Below are 18,614 nucleotides of genomic sequence, written 5' to 3' on the forward strand. Positions count from 1 at the left end.
AAATCAGTAAAATCATAAATTGCCCTTAATAGGATCCTCTTTCTCATCCCACAGGTAGTCCTTGCAAATACAATGTGAACACTTCAATTCACTGCTCATCTTGCAACTGCCTGCTTTGTGGGCCTATTTTCTCAGTGCTCCAGGATCAGCTCTAGGACTTCTCTGTTTCCTTACACCACCTTACCCAACCGCCCCTCTTTACAAAACCAGACCCATTCTCGGTACTTTGTGCCCTTGCGAGGTCTGCATTCATTGCCATGTCCCATCCTGATCTGTGGAAACAGTATACTATATGGAGATGCCTTCTCCCCTAGACAGTAATGCTTAAAATGGCCTTCATATCCATTAATTTTCTTTTGTCAACAGAACATAAGTAGAATAACTATTACAATGCTCATTTCACAGTTAGGTAACTAAGGTACAAAGAGGACAGGCCCACAGCTGGTTACTGGCAGGCCAGTTTTAGGCCTCGGCCCCTTCACTCCCTATTCTATACTCTGCAACAGGTCATCCTGTCACCACTTGTCTCTACATCTCCAGATATACCAGTTTTGCAGGTATTTGTAAGAGATCTCAAAACAAAGTAACCACATTTGAAAAAGACCACGCTTTCTAGAAAGAGATAAACTACTGAAAAGGTAGCAATGTCTTCTAGACAATGTCTTCTCTTTAAATGAGAGAGTCAATATTCTAGGAGCAATTTTTCTACAAATTGTCACTGTGACCTTCAATAAATCACTTAACCATATATGAAATTGCCCAACTTCAGAAACTGTAATATAAAATGAGATGAAAGACCAGGTAATAGAGTAGATCTACTTCATAAGTAGATCAAGACAGATTTCTACGTCTTCAAAAACATTTCGGGAGATGGCACAACCATTTGCTTTATTAAACTAAAATTATTTCTTTTGCTTTGGAAACAGATATGGATGATGTCATTTTTTTCTTTCTTTTCCCACAACTCTGTAGCATACATGGGAGGAAAATAAAACCACACAAGAATACAGTCAGAAAAGAAGCACAGTTGTTTAGGATCCCTAAAAAGCTTGCCAAAACAGGAACACTGTATCCAAAGCAACAGCTGGCACTCAGCTAATGGAACACAGAGATAGCAAGACTGCTGTAAAGATTGTGCCATAAAATAGCAAGCAATGTTCTCGTGTTAACTAAGCTATAGTTAATAAGAGATGACCTCTGTGAGCATAAATACAGTACTAAATCAAAAGTTTGATAGGATTTTAAAAGCTTCATATAATTGAAATTAGAAATGGAAAAGGTGACAGAATTTGATTTAATTAGAAACAAAATGCAAAAATCACATAAATGTTCAAGACCAGGATTCCACTCTGCAAGGATCAAATAATCCTTGTATCACAAAGACTAACGATCACATTTTACTTTTTCCCCTAATGAACTAATTCTTTAACAGTTAAATTCTTTTTCTTTAGGTTTCATATATAAAAGAATACAATGAGCCAAGAGAAGGAAAAAGGACAAATAAAAGAAGATAAAATTTCTTGCTGCTATTCTGCTGTTTTGGTTATTAGGAGGTTGCAGGACTACAGTATTTCCTCAAGGTTTGATTAGTAATCCATTTCATACTCAATTAAAATAAGACAAAAAATAAGTACCCCCAAAATCACATTAAAAAGGGGGGAGTGATGGAGAAAGGTGGGGAGGGAGATGGAGAGGGAAATGATCTACAAGTCCCCAACCCGGCTTCCCGAAAAACATAGAGGTTATAGTGAGAAAAATGCAAAGTCAGTTCAAGCAAAAATTCAAAGAACAGGTATCTTCCACTATATAGACAATCCTTACTGCTGGGGGGGGAAAAAAAAGCTTATTATTTTATTTTTTTATAGCATAGAAAGGATGCAGATCTAAGAATTTTTATCACAAAGAAGATAATTCTTTAAACCACTACCTCCGAAGACTACGTATTTAAAAAAATTAGGCTAGTTTTCAGGTAAATTTAAGACAAAAAGCAGAGCACCTTAATCATGCACAATAACTGAGGAATTCTAAGATCCAAATATTTTATTTCTCCAGAATAGTGTTAATAAATTCACAACATCTTATACATAACAAGTATATAATAGGCCAAAATATTTAAGGCAGTTTATAGTAACTGTGTGCCCTAACATGATACATACACTGGACACTTTTTTTGAAGCTATGACATGTCTAAAACACTGAAGACTTTATGGAGCCCCATGGGAGATTACAAGTACTGAAGGAAGAGAGAATCGCATTAAATAACGTAATTTAAAGGCAAGAATTATATTAGCTACCTCGGTTGTGATCCAGAGCTTACCAGTGGCTTTTCTGATTCAGTAGCATGGAGCCCACTAATGCTTGATATGTACTTCTCAGCTAACCTAATATGATTATATCAGAACCTGTTAACAATCAGCAGTCAACAGTGCAAAACCCAAATGAAATTAAGAAACTAAGAAGAACATTTAATAGCGCAGTATGATCTTATCAACCAAAAATCACCTTTATTCTAGCCCTTTTTGAAAAGCAGCAGAAAAAAAGAAGAGCTATAAGAAGGCATGGGGAAAATGAGAGGAAAAAGAAAAAGAAGGAGACAAAAGAATGAAAGTGAACATGGATTGGAAGAGGAAGGTTCTACAAAAAAAAGAAGTAATAACACAAAGAGCCTAAAAAATGGAGAAGGTAAAGAGATGATCAATATACAGAAAAATGTTCTTTTAACTTCCAAATTCTTTATAAAATGAATCTTGAGAGCATAGTCTATATGAATTTACAGTTTGGTATTAAGTAAAAGTTTTTAAATGATGCCAATACTTAGAATAATATTCCCATCCTATAAGATAACAGCAGATAATATTTCAAGGACACTAAAAATGTGTTTAATAATAAAATGAATTTTATAGGAAAATAAAGGTAATCATGAGACATTAATGTTGCAAGCACCCAAATCTCACTCTGTTAATATAAATTTTTAACTTAAATGTATATATGTGGCTTACTTTTAAATAAAGCAATACAATATAATAATTTTAGTCATTCCGTGCTTTACCAAAGATATTTATGGCAGGCATTATTAGGTATTCCCTAAAATTCATTCCCTCCTCCTTTCTTATTACTAAAATCCTAATTTTCTCCAGGAGTGGCAGTGTGCACTGCAGTAGGCAATAGTTCTTGAGTAGCTTAAGCCAATGTTTACAATTCTGTTCCTCTTTCCAGATACTTGCTTTCATAGTCCTCCTGACAGTTGGGGTGACCGTGAGACCCATATCTGGTCAATGAGACATAAGGATAGGTCCACTGGAGCAATTTTGAAAAAGGATTTTGTAACGCTGCCTTTTGGCTGGCAGCTGGCACTGCCCCATCTCCACTCCGTGAACGTGGATTAATGCCTGCAGTGTGACAGCTATCTTGTGACCGTGACGTGACAAGCAAGGGGACACTAAGAAAGGCAGAATGGAAAGAAAGACCTGCATGCTTGTGAAGTAGGCTGAAACAATATCAGCACCACCCACATCCAGACAAATCCCTATCTATTTAAGCCACTGTTGGTCTAGCTTGTTGTTATAGCACTAGCAGTCTCATCCAGTACCAAACTGATTAAAACACAATATATAAAAAAACATGAGGGACTTCCCTGGTGATCCAATGATTAAGACTTTGCCTTCCAATGCAGGGGGTGAGGGTTCAATCCCTGGTGGGGAAGCTAAGATCCCACATGCCTCGCAGCCAAAAAACCAAAACATAAAACAGAAGCAATACTGTAACAAATTCAGTAAAGACTTTAAAAATGGTCCACATCCAAAAAAAAAAAAAATTCTAAAAAAAAAAAAGAACAGAAACATGAATCTATAACAATACTTTGAAAAAAAGAAAAACAAATGAGAACAAAAGTATGCCTCATTTGCTACCTTGGGTGGTGACTTATTATATAAACTCATTACTCTGTAAATTGGTAATAAAAAATGCAAAATTTAAACATTTATCCATCATTTTAAAAAGGAACTGCAGTTCAGGGTAACCAAATATCCTTAATTAATGAGTGAAAATTCTTCTTTGCAAAAGAATCATGGCTAACAAATATAAACTAATAATAAAAATAGAAAATTACTTTTTCACAATCTCTGTTGAAAAAAATAAAAAGATTTAGGCAAAAATCATCAACAGATGTTAAAACCATTAGGAGAAAAACTGACAGAGAATTAAATATTCTCAAGGTGCCAAAATATATGCAAATTCACAATGAAGTAATTCAGTGAAGGAAAAAAATAATCTTTTTCAACAAAAGGTGCTCGAACAACTGAATATGTCTATGAGGAAAAAATGAACCTTACATTGTACATAAAAATTAAACTTAAAACGTAAAATTATAAACTTCTAAAGGAAAACATAGGAGGAAAGCTTTCCAACTTTAGGGTAGGCAAAAATTTCTTATATAACATGCAAATGAAAACATGGATAAACCGGCCTTTAGCAAAACTAAAAAATTTTGCTCTTCGTAAAAGATGATGTCTTTTGAAAAAAATTAATAAAGTTAATAAAAGCCTAGCAGGACTGATCAAGAAACAAGAAACAGCAACAAGGATACATTGTACAGAATAGGGAAATATAGCCATTATTTTGCAATAAATTTAAATAGAGTATAGTCTATAAAAATATTGAATCACTGTGTTGCATGCCTGAAACCAATATAATATTATAAATCAACTATACTTCAATTTAAAAAAAATTTTTAAAAACAAACAAGAAACAATCCAAAATATAAAAATAAAAAATAAAAGATGATGTCAAGGGGGAAAACAAGGCAGCATTATTCCTAATAGCCAAAAACTGTAACCAACTGAATGAATGTCCATCAACCTATCAAGACATAAACAAAGTGAGTAGATCCATAGGTTGGAACATTACTCAGCAGTAAAAAGGACTATCTGTACTTGCAACAACACAGATGAACCTAAATAAAACACTGTGCTAAATGAAAGAAGCTAAATACATAAGATTACCTACTGTATGGTTCCATTTATATGACACTTTTAGAAAACAGCAACTCTATAGACAGAAAGCAAATCAGTGATTGCCTGGGTTTGGGGGTGGGAGGAAGAACTGACTGCAAACAGGAAGGAGGGAAATGCTTTGTGGTGATAGCAGTTAAAAAAAATAAATCTGGGGTGTGAGATGGTTGCACAAATGTATAAATTTAGTAAACTCATCAAACTATATGCTTAAATGCACAAATGTAAATTACACCTCAATAACAATGCTAAAAGAAAAAAAGGCAAGCCATAGGATGGGAGAAAATATTTACAATTCACACTAGTAACAAAAGACTGGTACCCAGAATACATTAAGAATTCTTACAAATCAATAAGAAGACAAAGACCTTTCACTATTAGGCATTTGAAAAGTTGGTCACATCAGCAATCAAGAAAAGGCAAATTAAAACTACACTGAGAATCTACTATACCCCCATTAAAATGGCTAAAATTTAAAAGACTGACAACATCAAATTTTGGTGAGGATCTAGAGGAACAAAAATTCTAATCTACTGATATGGGAATGTGAAATGATAGAACCACTTTGGAACTAGCAGCCTCTATAAAAAGTAAACATATCATTCTTTGCAAAAACCCAACCATTCTTTGCCTTAGGTATTTACTCAAGAAAAAGGAAACATGCTGACACAAAGCCATGTATCTGTTCATAGCAGCTTTGTCTGCAGTATTCCTAAACTGGAAATAACCCAAATGCCTGTCAATAAGTGAATAGATAAATGTACTTCAATACAATGTAATGCTAACTACCAATAAAAACAGGACCAAACTACCAATATACACAACATGAATCAATCTCAAAATAACTATGTTGAATGGATAGAGCCACACACAAGAAAGAACACACTGACTCCAATTATATAAAACTATGGACAATGCAAATTAATCCATAGTGATGGAAAGTGGTTGCCTGGTTCTTCATTTTTTTCCAAACTACAAAATAAAAATTTTAGTATTTACTATTCTAATAAAAAGCCAGCATAAGATTATCTAAATTGAGTAAAATAAAATAGAGTTATCCAAGTACAAAAGTTCTGAATTTTTGAGAAACGGAAAACAACTTACACATAGATTAAAGAGTGATTACCAAATTTTAACCAAAGAGTAGTGACAGAATTCTATATGACAGACAATGGAAATTCAGTCAGTTAATGAAAAAATTATTCATAGTTCAGTGACCTGAAAAACTATGGAAAGCAATAACACCAAAAGACCTTAAAGCTGAAAGCAGACAGTTAATTAGATGTGAATCTACACTGCAAGATAGGAATAAAGTAACGAAGCAACAAATGTTACTGTGGATTGTTCATGAAAGAGACTATATCAAAGAAAAAGAAAATAACATGACTGGGGCTTCCCTGGTGGCGCAATGGTTAAGAATCCGCCTGCCAATGCAGGGGACACAGGTTCGAGCCCTGGTCCGGGAAGATCCCACATGCCGCGGAGCAACTAAGCCCATGTGCCACAACTACTGAGCTGCACTCTAGAGCCCACGAGCCACAACTATTGAGCCCACAAGCCACAACTACTGAGCCTCTGTACCACAACTACTGAAGCCCACGTGCCTAGAGCCCGTGCTCTGCAACAAGAGAAGCCACCGCAATGAGAAGCCCGTGCACCACAACGAAGAGTAGCCCCCGCCTGCCACAAGTAGAGAAAGCCTGCACACAGCAACGAAGACCCAACGCAGCCAAAAATAAAATAAATTAATTTTAAAAAAAAGAAAGAAAATAACATGACTGTATAATATAGAAATGAGAAAAATATTACCACTTTACATTCGGCATAAAACAAAAACACAGAGAACCACCATATGATAATTAAAATAGTGCAAAAGAGGAAATGGTGCTGGGAGGAAGAAAGGATGGAAGGAAGGAAAATGGTAAAGCGCCCACCATGAAGAAAATACAACCATTTAAAGCACACACTTAAGGTCCTTAAAGGGCAAGATGGCAAATATTTTAGGTTTTGGAGGCCACATAGGCTACATATGGTCTCTGCTGTATACTGTTCTTTCGGTTTTTTTCCCCCAACCATATAAAAATGTAAAAACAATTAGCACTTGAGCCATACAGAAACAGTCCACAGACTGTACTTTTGCCAACCCTTGATTTAGAATGTTAAATAAGAGTTCAAATTAATTCCCACTCAAAAATAATATTAAAAAAATAGTAAGCACATGCTAAACAAGACTAATAAAGCTTTAGGGAAAACATTTAGATGATCAGTTTAAAATCTGAGGAAAGCTAACAGTGATAGGAGCAAACAGATGAGGGGCAGGTGGCAAATTATCCACTGAGGCTGGTAAAATAAAGAAAACACATGAAACCTTTAGATCTGTGTAACTTGAAGAGCTCTTACTATAATCACCCTTTACATATTTTTTAATTGAGGTATAATTGACATACAACATTATATTAGTTTCAGGTATATAACATAATGATTTGATATTTGTATATATTGTAAAATGACTACCACAATAAGTCTTGTTAACATCTTTCACCACACATTGCTACAAAAATGTTTTTTCTTGTGGTGAGCACGTTTAAGATCTATTCTCTTAGCAACTTTCAAATATACAACACAGTATTATTAACTATAGTCGCCATGCTGTACATTATATCCTCATGACTTATTTATTTTATAACTAGAAGTTTGTATCTTTTGGCCCCCTTCACCCATCTCACCCATCCCCTCAAATTATTTACTGCGTGTCAGGAAAAATGCTTCGTATAAGAGTTGAAAAATTACTGGAACTTTATATTTAGTAAATGCAAAAACACTGGGACCAAATATACAAAAGGAGTTTCTGTAGATTCAAATGATGAGATCTGTTCTAGAATTCATGAGACCAGCCAGGAAAACTAGCAGCTAACAATAGGAAAGCTGGACCTCTTAAAGCAGATATTCAGCTTGACAAATCAACTGACATTGAGTCTACTATTGGTGTTTGTTGGGCACATAGAGAAGAAAAGGATCACAAAAGACTTGTTGCATGCTGAACTACCATAACTAATCAACAGGGTCAACTTAGCCAGGAAGTTCCTTTTGGAGTTTGAGAAAATGCTTAACTTCCATAAATCTTCAACACATTTGAATTGGTACCCTCTCTGTGCTAAAAACAATTCAGAATTTTTAACTACAAAAGTAAAAAGGGTTCATAACATCATAATCACTTCCTGTATGCTATGTAGGCATTTATTTAGTGAACTTCAATTCTACTTTGTCAACTTAGAGAAACTCTGTCTAGATCATGCTATCATGGTACTTTTAGCTGACAACTGATAAGCACCTGTACTCTGTGTGGACCAGACAGAGGAGGCTTTCTGACTTAGGGAAAAGGCAGGTTCGTGGATGTTTGCCTCCCAGTACTGACAACAATTACAACAGGGGAAATTACAGCCCAGCACAGAGCTGAAAGACCCTCTTCCTTGACTTTTAAAGACATATAAGCACATCATCTTCCTCCATCCTGGAACCTCCAGAAAGTCCTGCACTTGTTTATTGGAAAAGCTTATAATTCACAAGTTAAAGCCATCTTTCTAATTAAAATGTAATCATTTCACTGTGGGGGCCTGGTATCTATGGTGATGCAGGAACTCGTCCAGATCAAAATCTCTGTCACCTATTTTTGAAAGCTAGTTACAGCTTGAGGTAATGGAGTCTGCTGCAATCTTGAAAATACCGTAAGGTTCTCTCTTTCTTTGTCTGGCTTCTTTCAATGAATCTCAGGATCAGCAAAAAAGAGAAACAGGAATCAAGGAAGAGCTGCAGATGGTCCCAATGTTTGGGACAAACACTGCCTGTCGAATTGACGAATGCTTTTCTAATGTGATGATAATGGTATGCTTCACCAGAAGATGAACTCTGGGTCATCAATCCTTCCAAACATTGTGTAAAGAAAGTGGCAGTGGTATCACTACAAACCTTTTCCATATAGACATAATATGGCTTTGTGAAGTCATAAGTTTACTTATAATTTTCTACTGTAAGAAGAAAAAACAGTTCCTTAGTATCTAAATAATTATTTAGTTTATGTCTTCCAAGACATAAATTTTGTAATACTGTAGTGGAGACTTTGTAAGGCTACAAAGCTATTAAAACCTACAAATGAATACAGCACACTTAAGCAATTAACTAGGGAAAAAACAGTAATGATCAAAAACAAGTTATCTGCATTTATTTAAAAATTTTTGGTTTCGGAAAAAGAATGCTACAAAAAGAAATTACACTAATTTTCTTTTAGTAAATTTAAGTTTTACAATTAATTGATATTGAAAATGATGGTCCCAACTATATAGTCAGTAAAAGAAGATCACTAATATTTTTGAGAAACCAAATTAATGTCAGAAGTTGATTATTAAATGCAAGTGAGGACATGTTAATTTTTCAAAAGTTCCTTGTGTACTGAACATCTCTATTCAGGTTATGAGCCTATAAACTATGAAATTGTGTAATATTTCATGAATGCAATATTACTTCAAAATTAAAATGCTATAATTGTTTTAGTCTATATATATAATAAATATTAACAATATATTTAACTATTTCAATTATTTCTTATAAATGGGAGAATATATTTCGAGAATCAAATAGATATAAGCTGCAGCATCTGTTTTAATGGGAAGTGGAAAGAGTATTCCAGGCATAAAAAGAACATGAAAGCCCTAAAGGAGGAAGGAAAACGGGCATGTGAAAAACTAAAAGAAAGCTTGTGAGACTGAGAAATAGAGAACACAGGGGAGAGTGGCATAAAAGGTGTATATTTACATGCTGATGAGAAGAAACAAAGTAAAAGACACAGGACGAAGATATGAGAGACAGAAATATAAACAAAATAAAACAGGATCCAGAGTACAGGTGATGTGAGACGCACCTCTGTGAAGCAGAAATTAAGGGCATCCGCCTTAGTTGGTATGTGGGGTGAGAGGGTAAGGTTAATGGAAAGTGGAGAGTCTAAAACAGTCATTTCAGAGAATGGAAAAAAGAAAGTTGGCCAGAGAAACATAAAAATTTTGAGGAATACTGAGGAACTGGTTTAGATTAGTCATCACATGGAGTCATCCCAAAGAAATTTTAACACTTTAAAAATTCCTTTTTCAATATAAATTGCTTCACAAATTGTCAAATGATTTAAAATGTAATTATTTAACAAAATTAGAATAAACTGCTTGGTTCTATTGAAGAAAGGGGGGGAGCAAGCACTCCAGACCATGACTCTACTGCTTGCTAGCTGAGTAATCTACAGCTAATTTCTTAACCTTTCCAGGCCTTTGTTTCCCTAACTATAAAAAGTGGATAATTATATCTTCCTCACATATTTGTCACTGTGACTGAGATAACAAATGTAAAGTGACTAACACAAATCCTGGCAGAGAAGAGGCATTCAATAAAGGTTAGCTTCATCCTTAATTCCCAAACTGCCTGCTGACACAGCTGGATGACACCTCTGACTTGTTGCTTTCTAAGAGGAAAAGGATAGAGGCTCGAAAACACAGGCTCTTTCCACTAAAACATCCTGCTTCCCAAAAACATTATCTCAGGGACATCATTACTGATAAGGGTTTAATCTCTTCAGCTCTGCAAAGCCAGAAACCTGACTTTGTGAAAATAACGCAGAGGACCCAGGTTCGAGGGGGACAGACACACATGACTAAATTCAGAAATAAATGATGTTATAAACACAAATATCAATTTACACATGATAAATATTGTAAAAATTGTGAAATGAACCAAAATGTTAATATTGGCAAATCGGTACATTTTCTCCCTTTCGGAAAATTATGGAGGAAGCCAAATTAGACTCAGAAGGTTACGTTATACCTATGGAATTTAACAAGACTAATGAATTGGAAAATATTAATGGCTAATGTCAACAAACTATGATAAAATAATATATACAGCCTTACAAAGAGACAATATTCCCATCCACTGCGCAGAATCTACCTTCCTCTAAACCACCCTGAAACATACAACAAAATTAAAGCTCCCTGGTTCTATGCAGATCATTTCACACCTACCCATGTAGACACACAATATTTTAAATTTTTTTCTTCTTTATCTTTCTAACTTAATTTCATTGATTACATACAGGCCACTGGCTAAACAACAACAGTCACCAACTTAAATAATCTTTTGACTAATTTTAGAGTCTGAAAATATAACAACACTATCAATATTTCGGGAATATTAGTTCCTTAAAAGTTTAACAGTTTAATTTCACTATGATTTAAAAACTGAAGCAAAGTCATATTTGACAACTATTAAAATGTACACATGGGACTTCCCTGGTGTCGCAGTGGTTAAGAATCTGCCTGCCAATGGAGGGGACACAAGTTCAATCCCTGATCCGGGAAGATCCCACCTGCCACGGAGCACCTAAGCCCATGTGCCACAACTACTGAGCATGCGTGCCACAACTACTGAAGCCCACGCACCTAGAGCCCGTGCTCCACAACAACAGAAGCCACCGCAATGAGAAGCCCGTGCACCACAACGAAGAGTAGCCCCCACTCGCCGCACTAGAGAAAGCCCGCGCACAGCAACGAAGACCCAACACAGCCAAATAAAATAAAATAAATAAATTTATGCAAAAAAAAAAAGGGTACACAAAATAGCAACATACCTAAAATAAAGTTTGCTTAGGAACAACTATCCTAGAAAATATTTTCCCACTTTAAATATATGAGAATACAATAAAAAATAAGCCTTTAAAGGTAACCATTTCTTTGTATTAAAATCCCCCATCTCTATTAAAAATAGTATTTTAATTCTACAAACTGTGATATTGTTTCCTTTCTACCATTATCGGTTTTCATTTCCATGACTCCAAAATACAGTAAATTATTAAGAATTGCATAAATTAAAGACATATGCATACATATACATACATACATAGCAATAAAAACTTCACAGGTAAAAAATACTAAACAGTATTTATGAAGTTTTAAATCTCTAATGTAGTGATAATAGGAACATTAGACAAATACAAAAATCTTGTGATACTGCACTTTCTGAAATGTTACTTGTTTCCTTTCCTGCAACTAAATGAGCTGGGCTGAAGCCATTTTCTATAGAAATATTCATGTTAATTCAAAATTGACTTGGAATTCCTTAAATATTTCTTTGAAAATAAAGTATCCTCTATTATTCGATGTAGACAAGTATCTTATTTTTAAACAGTATAAGCATTTTATCTTCACAGTGAGACTGCGAGTTAAAACATGATTGGCAGCAGATAAAACTAAACTCTAGTGTTAGAATAAAAGCTACCTTTGGGAAAGAAGGAGAGAGGAGTGATAGTGAGAGGGAGTTAAGAGACTCCAGGAATGCTGGTAATGTCCTATTTCTTGACCTGGGTTTTAATTTCACAGGTATGTTCACACTGCGGTATTTCATTCTACGTGTATGTCTATAATTTGTTCACTTTTCACTATATATATGATAATCAACTTTAAAAATTAATTCAAAACAGTAACTGACATTCAGTTATTTTTAATTACAACAGTTAAGAACTGGAAGTCAAATAAATACCTTCCTGATTCAGAGACTACTTAAAGAACTGAATATTTATAAAATTGTTTTTGTCCAATACAAATGCACAAAATGAAATTCCTGGTTTAAAGAATATGAATTTTAAATGGATACAAATAATGGTATTTGGGTCCAGTACAAATGGAGAAAATATCTGTGTGCAATACAAATGTAGAAAAACTGAGATTTACATCTAATTTGTTGATTCTACTACATCAACACCTCTAGGTTTCCTGTAATTCAGAAAATTAAGCATCAGGAAAATGATATCTTAGGAGAAATCTCGAGTCAATTTCTAAAAAAAAAATGCTGGCACAGTGATTATTAAGGGTGCAAGGTTCTGGGGATAGAGCACTTAATGTTTGCCAAACTACATCATTTACTGGATGTGTGATCTTCGACCAATTATTTAAGCTCTCAGTTTTGCCATTTGTAAAATGGAAATAGCAGTAATACCATCCTTACTGGGTTGCTGAAAAGCTTAAATGAGTACCAGTGACTTGGACAAAGAAAGCCTACGCAACATCTGTTAACTATCTATCTACATATACACATTATATTAAAATATATTTCATATTATATACATTATACATTAGAAATCTTAGAATCCATTTTCAGTAGAATTAAGTAAATATATATTTTAAAAATTTTCCTTGTACTTACTTTATGCCCTACTCTCCGATCAAATTGTAGACATAGTTCTTCAGTGATAAAATAAGGACATACATTACTTTTTTCAACACAAAATCAAATGTTCATCTGTATTATGACATATTTTTCACATTAAAAAAGTGACATTATTTGTATTACCTGAGTCTCCACACCCTGCTCCAGGAGGCGCTTAGCTTGATTTTCCACTTCAAGTCGAGCTCTTGCAACAAAAAGTAGATCATTTTCTATTACTTCTATTCCAGAAAGATCTATTCCTTGAGAAAGATAATCTATTAAAAAAATTACACACATTTAAATATTTCAATATTGAATAAATATCAAGGTATCAAAACATCATGTCTAACTTCATTGAAATATTACAGAATTGCTGTTGAACACTATTCCCTTTCAAAATCTGTATTTTAAAAAACATAGTTACCCAAATATTTTCTACTTAATAAGTAACTTTACTCTGGAGAAAAAGTTCCAAACATTACAGAGTTGGTAAAGCAAGAGTAGAATTATGATTATTATAAATTCAAAGTAATGTCAACAAGTTACCAAAAAAGTGTGCCAAATTTAATATAAATAAAGATCCTGATGATCTTAGAAATTTCTCAAGTTGCAGGACAGTTTTAAAAATTATTCTACAGTAACAAAACTTTTGAAACAAATGTCCACCACTTGGACAATGATAAATAAATTATGAAAAACTTTAGCACGCTACCACTTTACATGATCACACAATAGACCTAATTTACTTACTTCCATTGAAGGATTTTCATGATATGACTGAATGAAAAAAATTACACAAAGAACTTAATTCCATTTATATAATTACATATAAAATATGATTATATACTATATAATTCTATAAACTTAATTTTCTATAAGGAGAATTATAGAATTTAGTTTACAGAATTATAACTCTATTCATAGAATTATATATATTCTACTTAAAGAATTATATACACAGAGCAAGAAGTGTGAAAAGGTATCCACCAAGAAGTTAACAACAGTTGTCTCTGCACATTTAGATTTTGAGAAATTTATTTATTTATTTATTGGCTTAATCTTAGACATATCTGAGGTAACTAAAATGTTACAAATGAAGGTCAAGGTGTCATTATGCATCTCAGACACAGTTCTAAAATATGTATTTTCTATTTTAACAAGAAAAATTGTTTCTAAAAAACAAAAATGATTTAGATAGAAGATGACTGTTTTCCAGTTACTCAACAGAATATCAAATGTGTTTTTCACTATGTTCTCTAATTAGAATTTTTAAATTTTAAGTCTTAAAATATATCCCTAGCACTTACATATTGTCATATTTTTCTTCAGCTGGGTCACAACGCACTGCCTAGGTGAAACTACATTAAAGCATCCAGTACAATGCTAACTAACCACTTAGCACTCAAATATCTGCTGACTGCACACAGTATAGTTAGTTCTACACTAGAGGACAGAAGGAAACAGTGTAAAGGGCACCTAACAGTGGTTACTGCCAACTGTCCTTCAACCATAAGCATTTTTAAATGTGTCTATCTAAAGGGATTTAGAGCTTTCTACAGTGGAAAGAGTACTGAAAATGCCTTTAAATCATTTGAGTTTACATTCAGCCTCATAATTTACTCACTAGGTGATCATAATCATGTGATATACCCTCACTGAGTCTCAATTTTTTTCATCTGTAAAATGACAATAATTTATAATTCACACCCTACATAACTCTTATCATCAGAATCAAAATAAGTTCATGAATACCAAAGTACTTTATACACCAATCTATCATGTAAATGTACGGTGGATTATAATCCAGAGAAAATCTTTTTAATCTGATTTTTAAATTTTACTTTTCAGAAAATTTTGAGAAAATTATGTTTAACCTAAGTTGTGGCAATGATCAATAAGTAAATGCTATGTTCACCCTGAAAATGCTGACTAGACAATATAGAATCAAAGTACAGACATAACTACAGACATACAGAGAATAGAAAATAAATATTTTCTTTTCAAGCTGGTTACTAACTTTTTTCTCCTTTTTTTCTGTTATCTAAGGAAGAAAAATATCACAATTAAGTTTAAGAAAGGAAAAGGCACTATGAATAAGAGATCTGGCTGGGTTCTAACTCTACTTCTGCCACATAGGTTTCCCAATAAAAGTCTTGCAATCTTTGGTAACAGTTACTTTATTTGAAAGATGAAGAGCTAGACTACATAAACCCTAAGGTTCCTTCCAGTAATAAATTTCTATAGATAAGCAAAGCTAACAGTTGCTTTATTCTTATGACTGCTGATCTGTAACTCTGGAGACAATTCAAGTCATTCATTCAATCCATTTATTCAGTACCAATCATTTATAAGTCACAAACATACAGAAATAAATCAGACATAAATTGTGACCCCCAAGTAGAAAAGTCAAAGACAGGAAGGAAAAGCACAAAGTTATAACCATTGAAAGATACAATGTATTGTGCCAGGTGCTGGCACAAATAGAAAAAGTCAGCATAGCTTATGTCCCCACAAAGTCTACAATCTAGTAGAGCATATAAATGAGTAACTCCAATACTTTCTAAGGTAAACAGTGCCCCTCATCACATTATCTAACCACCTTCCTTTCCCACCTCCCCATCCCATGCTTATCCACACTATATTTAAAAAAACACTCATTTAAAGAAATTACCAAGACATGCTACATTTGGAGTACAAAGGGTTTTATCAGCTGGGAAAAAGAAAGAACCATATTATTTTCATTACTGATTATTCCAAAAACCTGCTTTTCAATAAAAGAGATAAAGGTAGAAATAGATGGCGGGGTGGGGGGGGTGGCGGTGGGCAGGAAAAAAAAAAATGTAGTAACACCACCCACCCACCCAGGAGAATGTAAGTATTATATTAAATTCTTCCCTCCTGTTTATCTGTTGCATACAACCGCTATCAGTGTTCCAAGTCTTTATACATTTGTTCTTTGTAAAGCACATATAGGGGCTGGTATTGATGAAAAAACATGGTGATGATTCCAATAATAATAACTATAATTTCTGAAGACCTGACATGTGGAAGGCACTGAATTAGACACAAAATATGCACTTATTATTTTTAATATTATATGTAATATTCTCAACAACTGTGTTAGCAATACTAACATATTAGGAACAAAATCACCTGGGTAGTAACCAACAAAGCAGAATTTAAATCCAGGTCTATCTGACCTCAGTCTTCTCACTAGATCATCCCAGGCCAATCCCACAAACTGCAGAGAGAAGACAGCTTTACATTCAAAGGACAGACTATTCCTCCTACACTCTCCCCATTTGCTCAGTAAAAGGGTAAAAATGTAAAAATCACATCAGACTCAATTGTTCAGGGAAAGCAAGAATGTACAATGGAGAAAAGGCAGTCTCCTCAACAAGTGATTCTGGGAAAACTAGACAGCTACACGTTAAGCAGTGAGATTAGAACATTCTCTAACACCACATATGAAAATAAACTCAAAATGGTTTAAAGACCTAAATGTAACAAATGACACCATAAAACTCCTAGGAAAGAATATAGGCAAGACATTCTTTGACAAAAATTGTAGCAATATTTTCTTAGATCAGTCTCCCAAGGCAAAAGAAATAAAAGCAAAAATAAACAAATGGGACCTAATCAAACTTAAAAGCTTTTGTCCAGCAAAGGAAACCATCAACAAAATGAAAAGACAACCTAAAGACTGGGAGAAAATATTTGGAAACAATATGACTGACAAGGGATTAATATCCAGAATATACAAACAGCTCAAACAACTCAATATCGAAAAAACATACAAGCCAATCAAAAAATTGGCAGAAGACCTAAACTGACATTTCTCTGAAGACATACAGATGGCCAACAGGCACATGAAAAGATGTTCAACACCACTAATTATTAAAGAAATGCAAATCAGCACCACAATGAGGTATCACCTCACACCAGTCAAAATAGCTATCATCAAAAAGTCTACAAATAATAAAGGCTGGAGAGGGTATGGACAAAAGGGAATCCTCCTACACTGTTGGTGGGAATGTAAATTGGTGTAGCCACTATGAAGAACCATATGGATATTACTTAAAGAGCTAAAAACAGACTTACCATATGACCCAGCAATCCCACTCCTGGGCATATATCCGGAAAAAACTCTAATTCAAAAGATAGATGCACCCCAATGTTCAGAGAAGCACTATTTACAATAGCCAAGACATGGAAGCAACCTAAACGTCCGTCAACAGATGAATGGATAAAGGAGATGTGGTATATATAAACAATTTCAGCCATAAAAAAGAAATAATGCCATTTGCAGTAACATGGATGGACCCAGAGATTATCATACTAAGTGAAGTAAGTCACACAGAGAGAGACAAATATCACATGGTATCACTTATATGTGGAATCTAAAAAAAAGATACAAATGAACTTATTTCCAAAACAAAAATAGACTCACAGACATAGAAAACAAACTTATGGTCACCAAAGGGAAAAGTGGGGGTATAAATTAGGAATTTGGGATTAACAGATTTGGGATTAACAGATACACACTACTGTATATAAAATAGATAAAAAGATGCTATTGTATAGTGCAGGAAACTATATTCAGTATCTTGTAATAACCTATAATGGAAAAGAATCTGAAAAAGAATATATATATATATATATATATAGGAATTGGGATTAACAGATACACACTACTGTATATAAAATAGATAAAAAGATGCTATTGTATAGTGCAGGAAACTATATTCAATATCTTGTAATAACCTATAATGGAAAAGAATCTGAAAAAGAATATATATATATATATGTATAACTGAATCACTATGCTGTACACCTGAACCACTGTAAATCAACTATACTCCAATAAAATTTTTAATACAATTAAATTTAAAAATTAAAAAAATTTTTCAAGAGGATGGGTAAGATAAACATAATTTTTTTTTTTTTGTCAAATGTACTCCATGTTGAAATTTAAGATACTAAAAAATTAATTCTGATTTCCCCCACTTTCACTGTCCTGGTCTCAAATTACTAAAAGTTTAGAATAAACTTCTTACACTTTGCCCCAAGCAGTCACTTGATCTCAGTGATTGATTACTGTATTATTTCCCAGGATTGCCCTTTTTTTTCTCTTTAGTCTTCAAACTTAAACCTCAATGTCATAAAAATTGTTTATAACAAAAATACATGGGCTTCCCTGATGGTGCAGTGGTTGAGAATCTGCCTGCCAATGCAGTGGACACAGGTTCGAGCCCTGGTCCGGGAAGATCCCACATGCCGCGGAGCAACTAAGCCCATGCGCCACAACTACTGAGCCTGCACTCTAGAGCCCGCAAGCCACAGCTACTGAAGCCCGCACGCCTAGAG

General features: G+C 34.0%; 1 protein-coding gene across 1 annotated transcript in view; it reads right to left on the reverse strand.

Moving 5' to 3' along the window:
• The window catches only part of COG5 (component of oligomeric golgi complex 5), a 286,429-nt gene that overhangs the window by 132,826 nt on the left and 134,989 nt on the right, over positions 1-18,614 (reverse strand). Inside the window, exon 7 of the mRNA XM_059934167.1 lies at positions 13,392-13,522. Coding sequence (XP_059790150.1) covers positions 13,392-13,522 — 131 coding nt within the window. The remainder of the gene's footprint in view (positions 1-13,391; positions 13,523-18,614) is intronic.

This window comes from Balaenoptera ricei, chromosome 9 (genome assembly GCF_028023285.1).
Source record: "Balaenoptera ricei isolate mBalRic1 chromosome 9, mBalRic1.hap2, whole genome shotgun sequence".
NCBI lineage: Eukaryota > Metazoa > Chordata > Mammalia > Artiodactyla > Balaenopteridae > Balaenoptera > Balaenoptera ricei.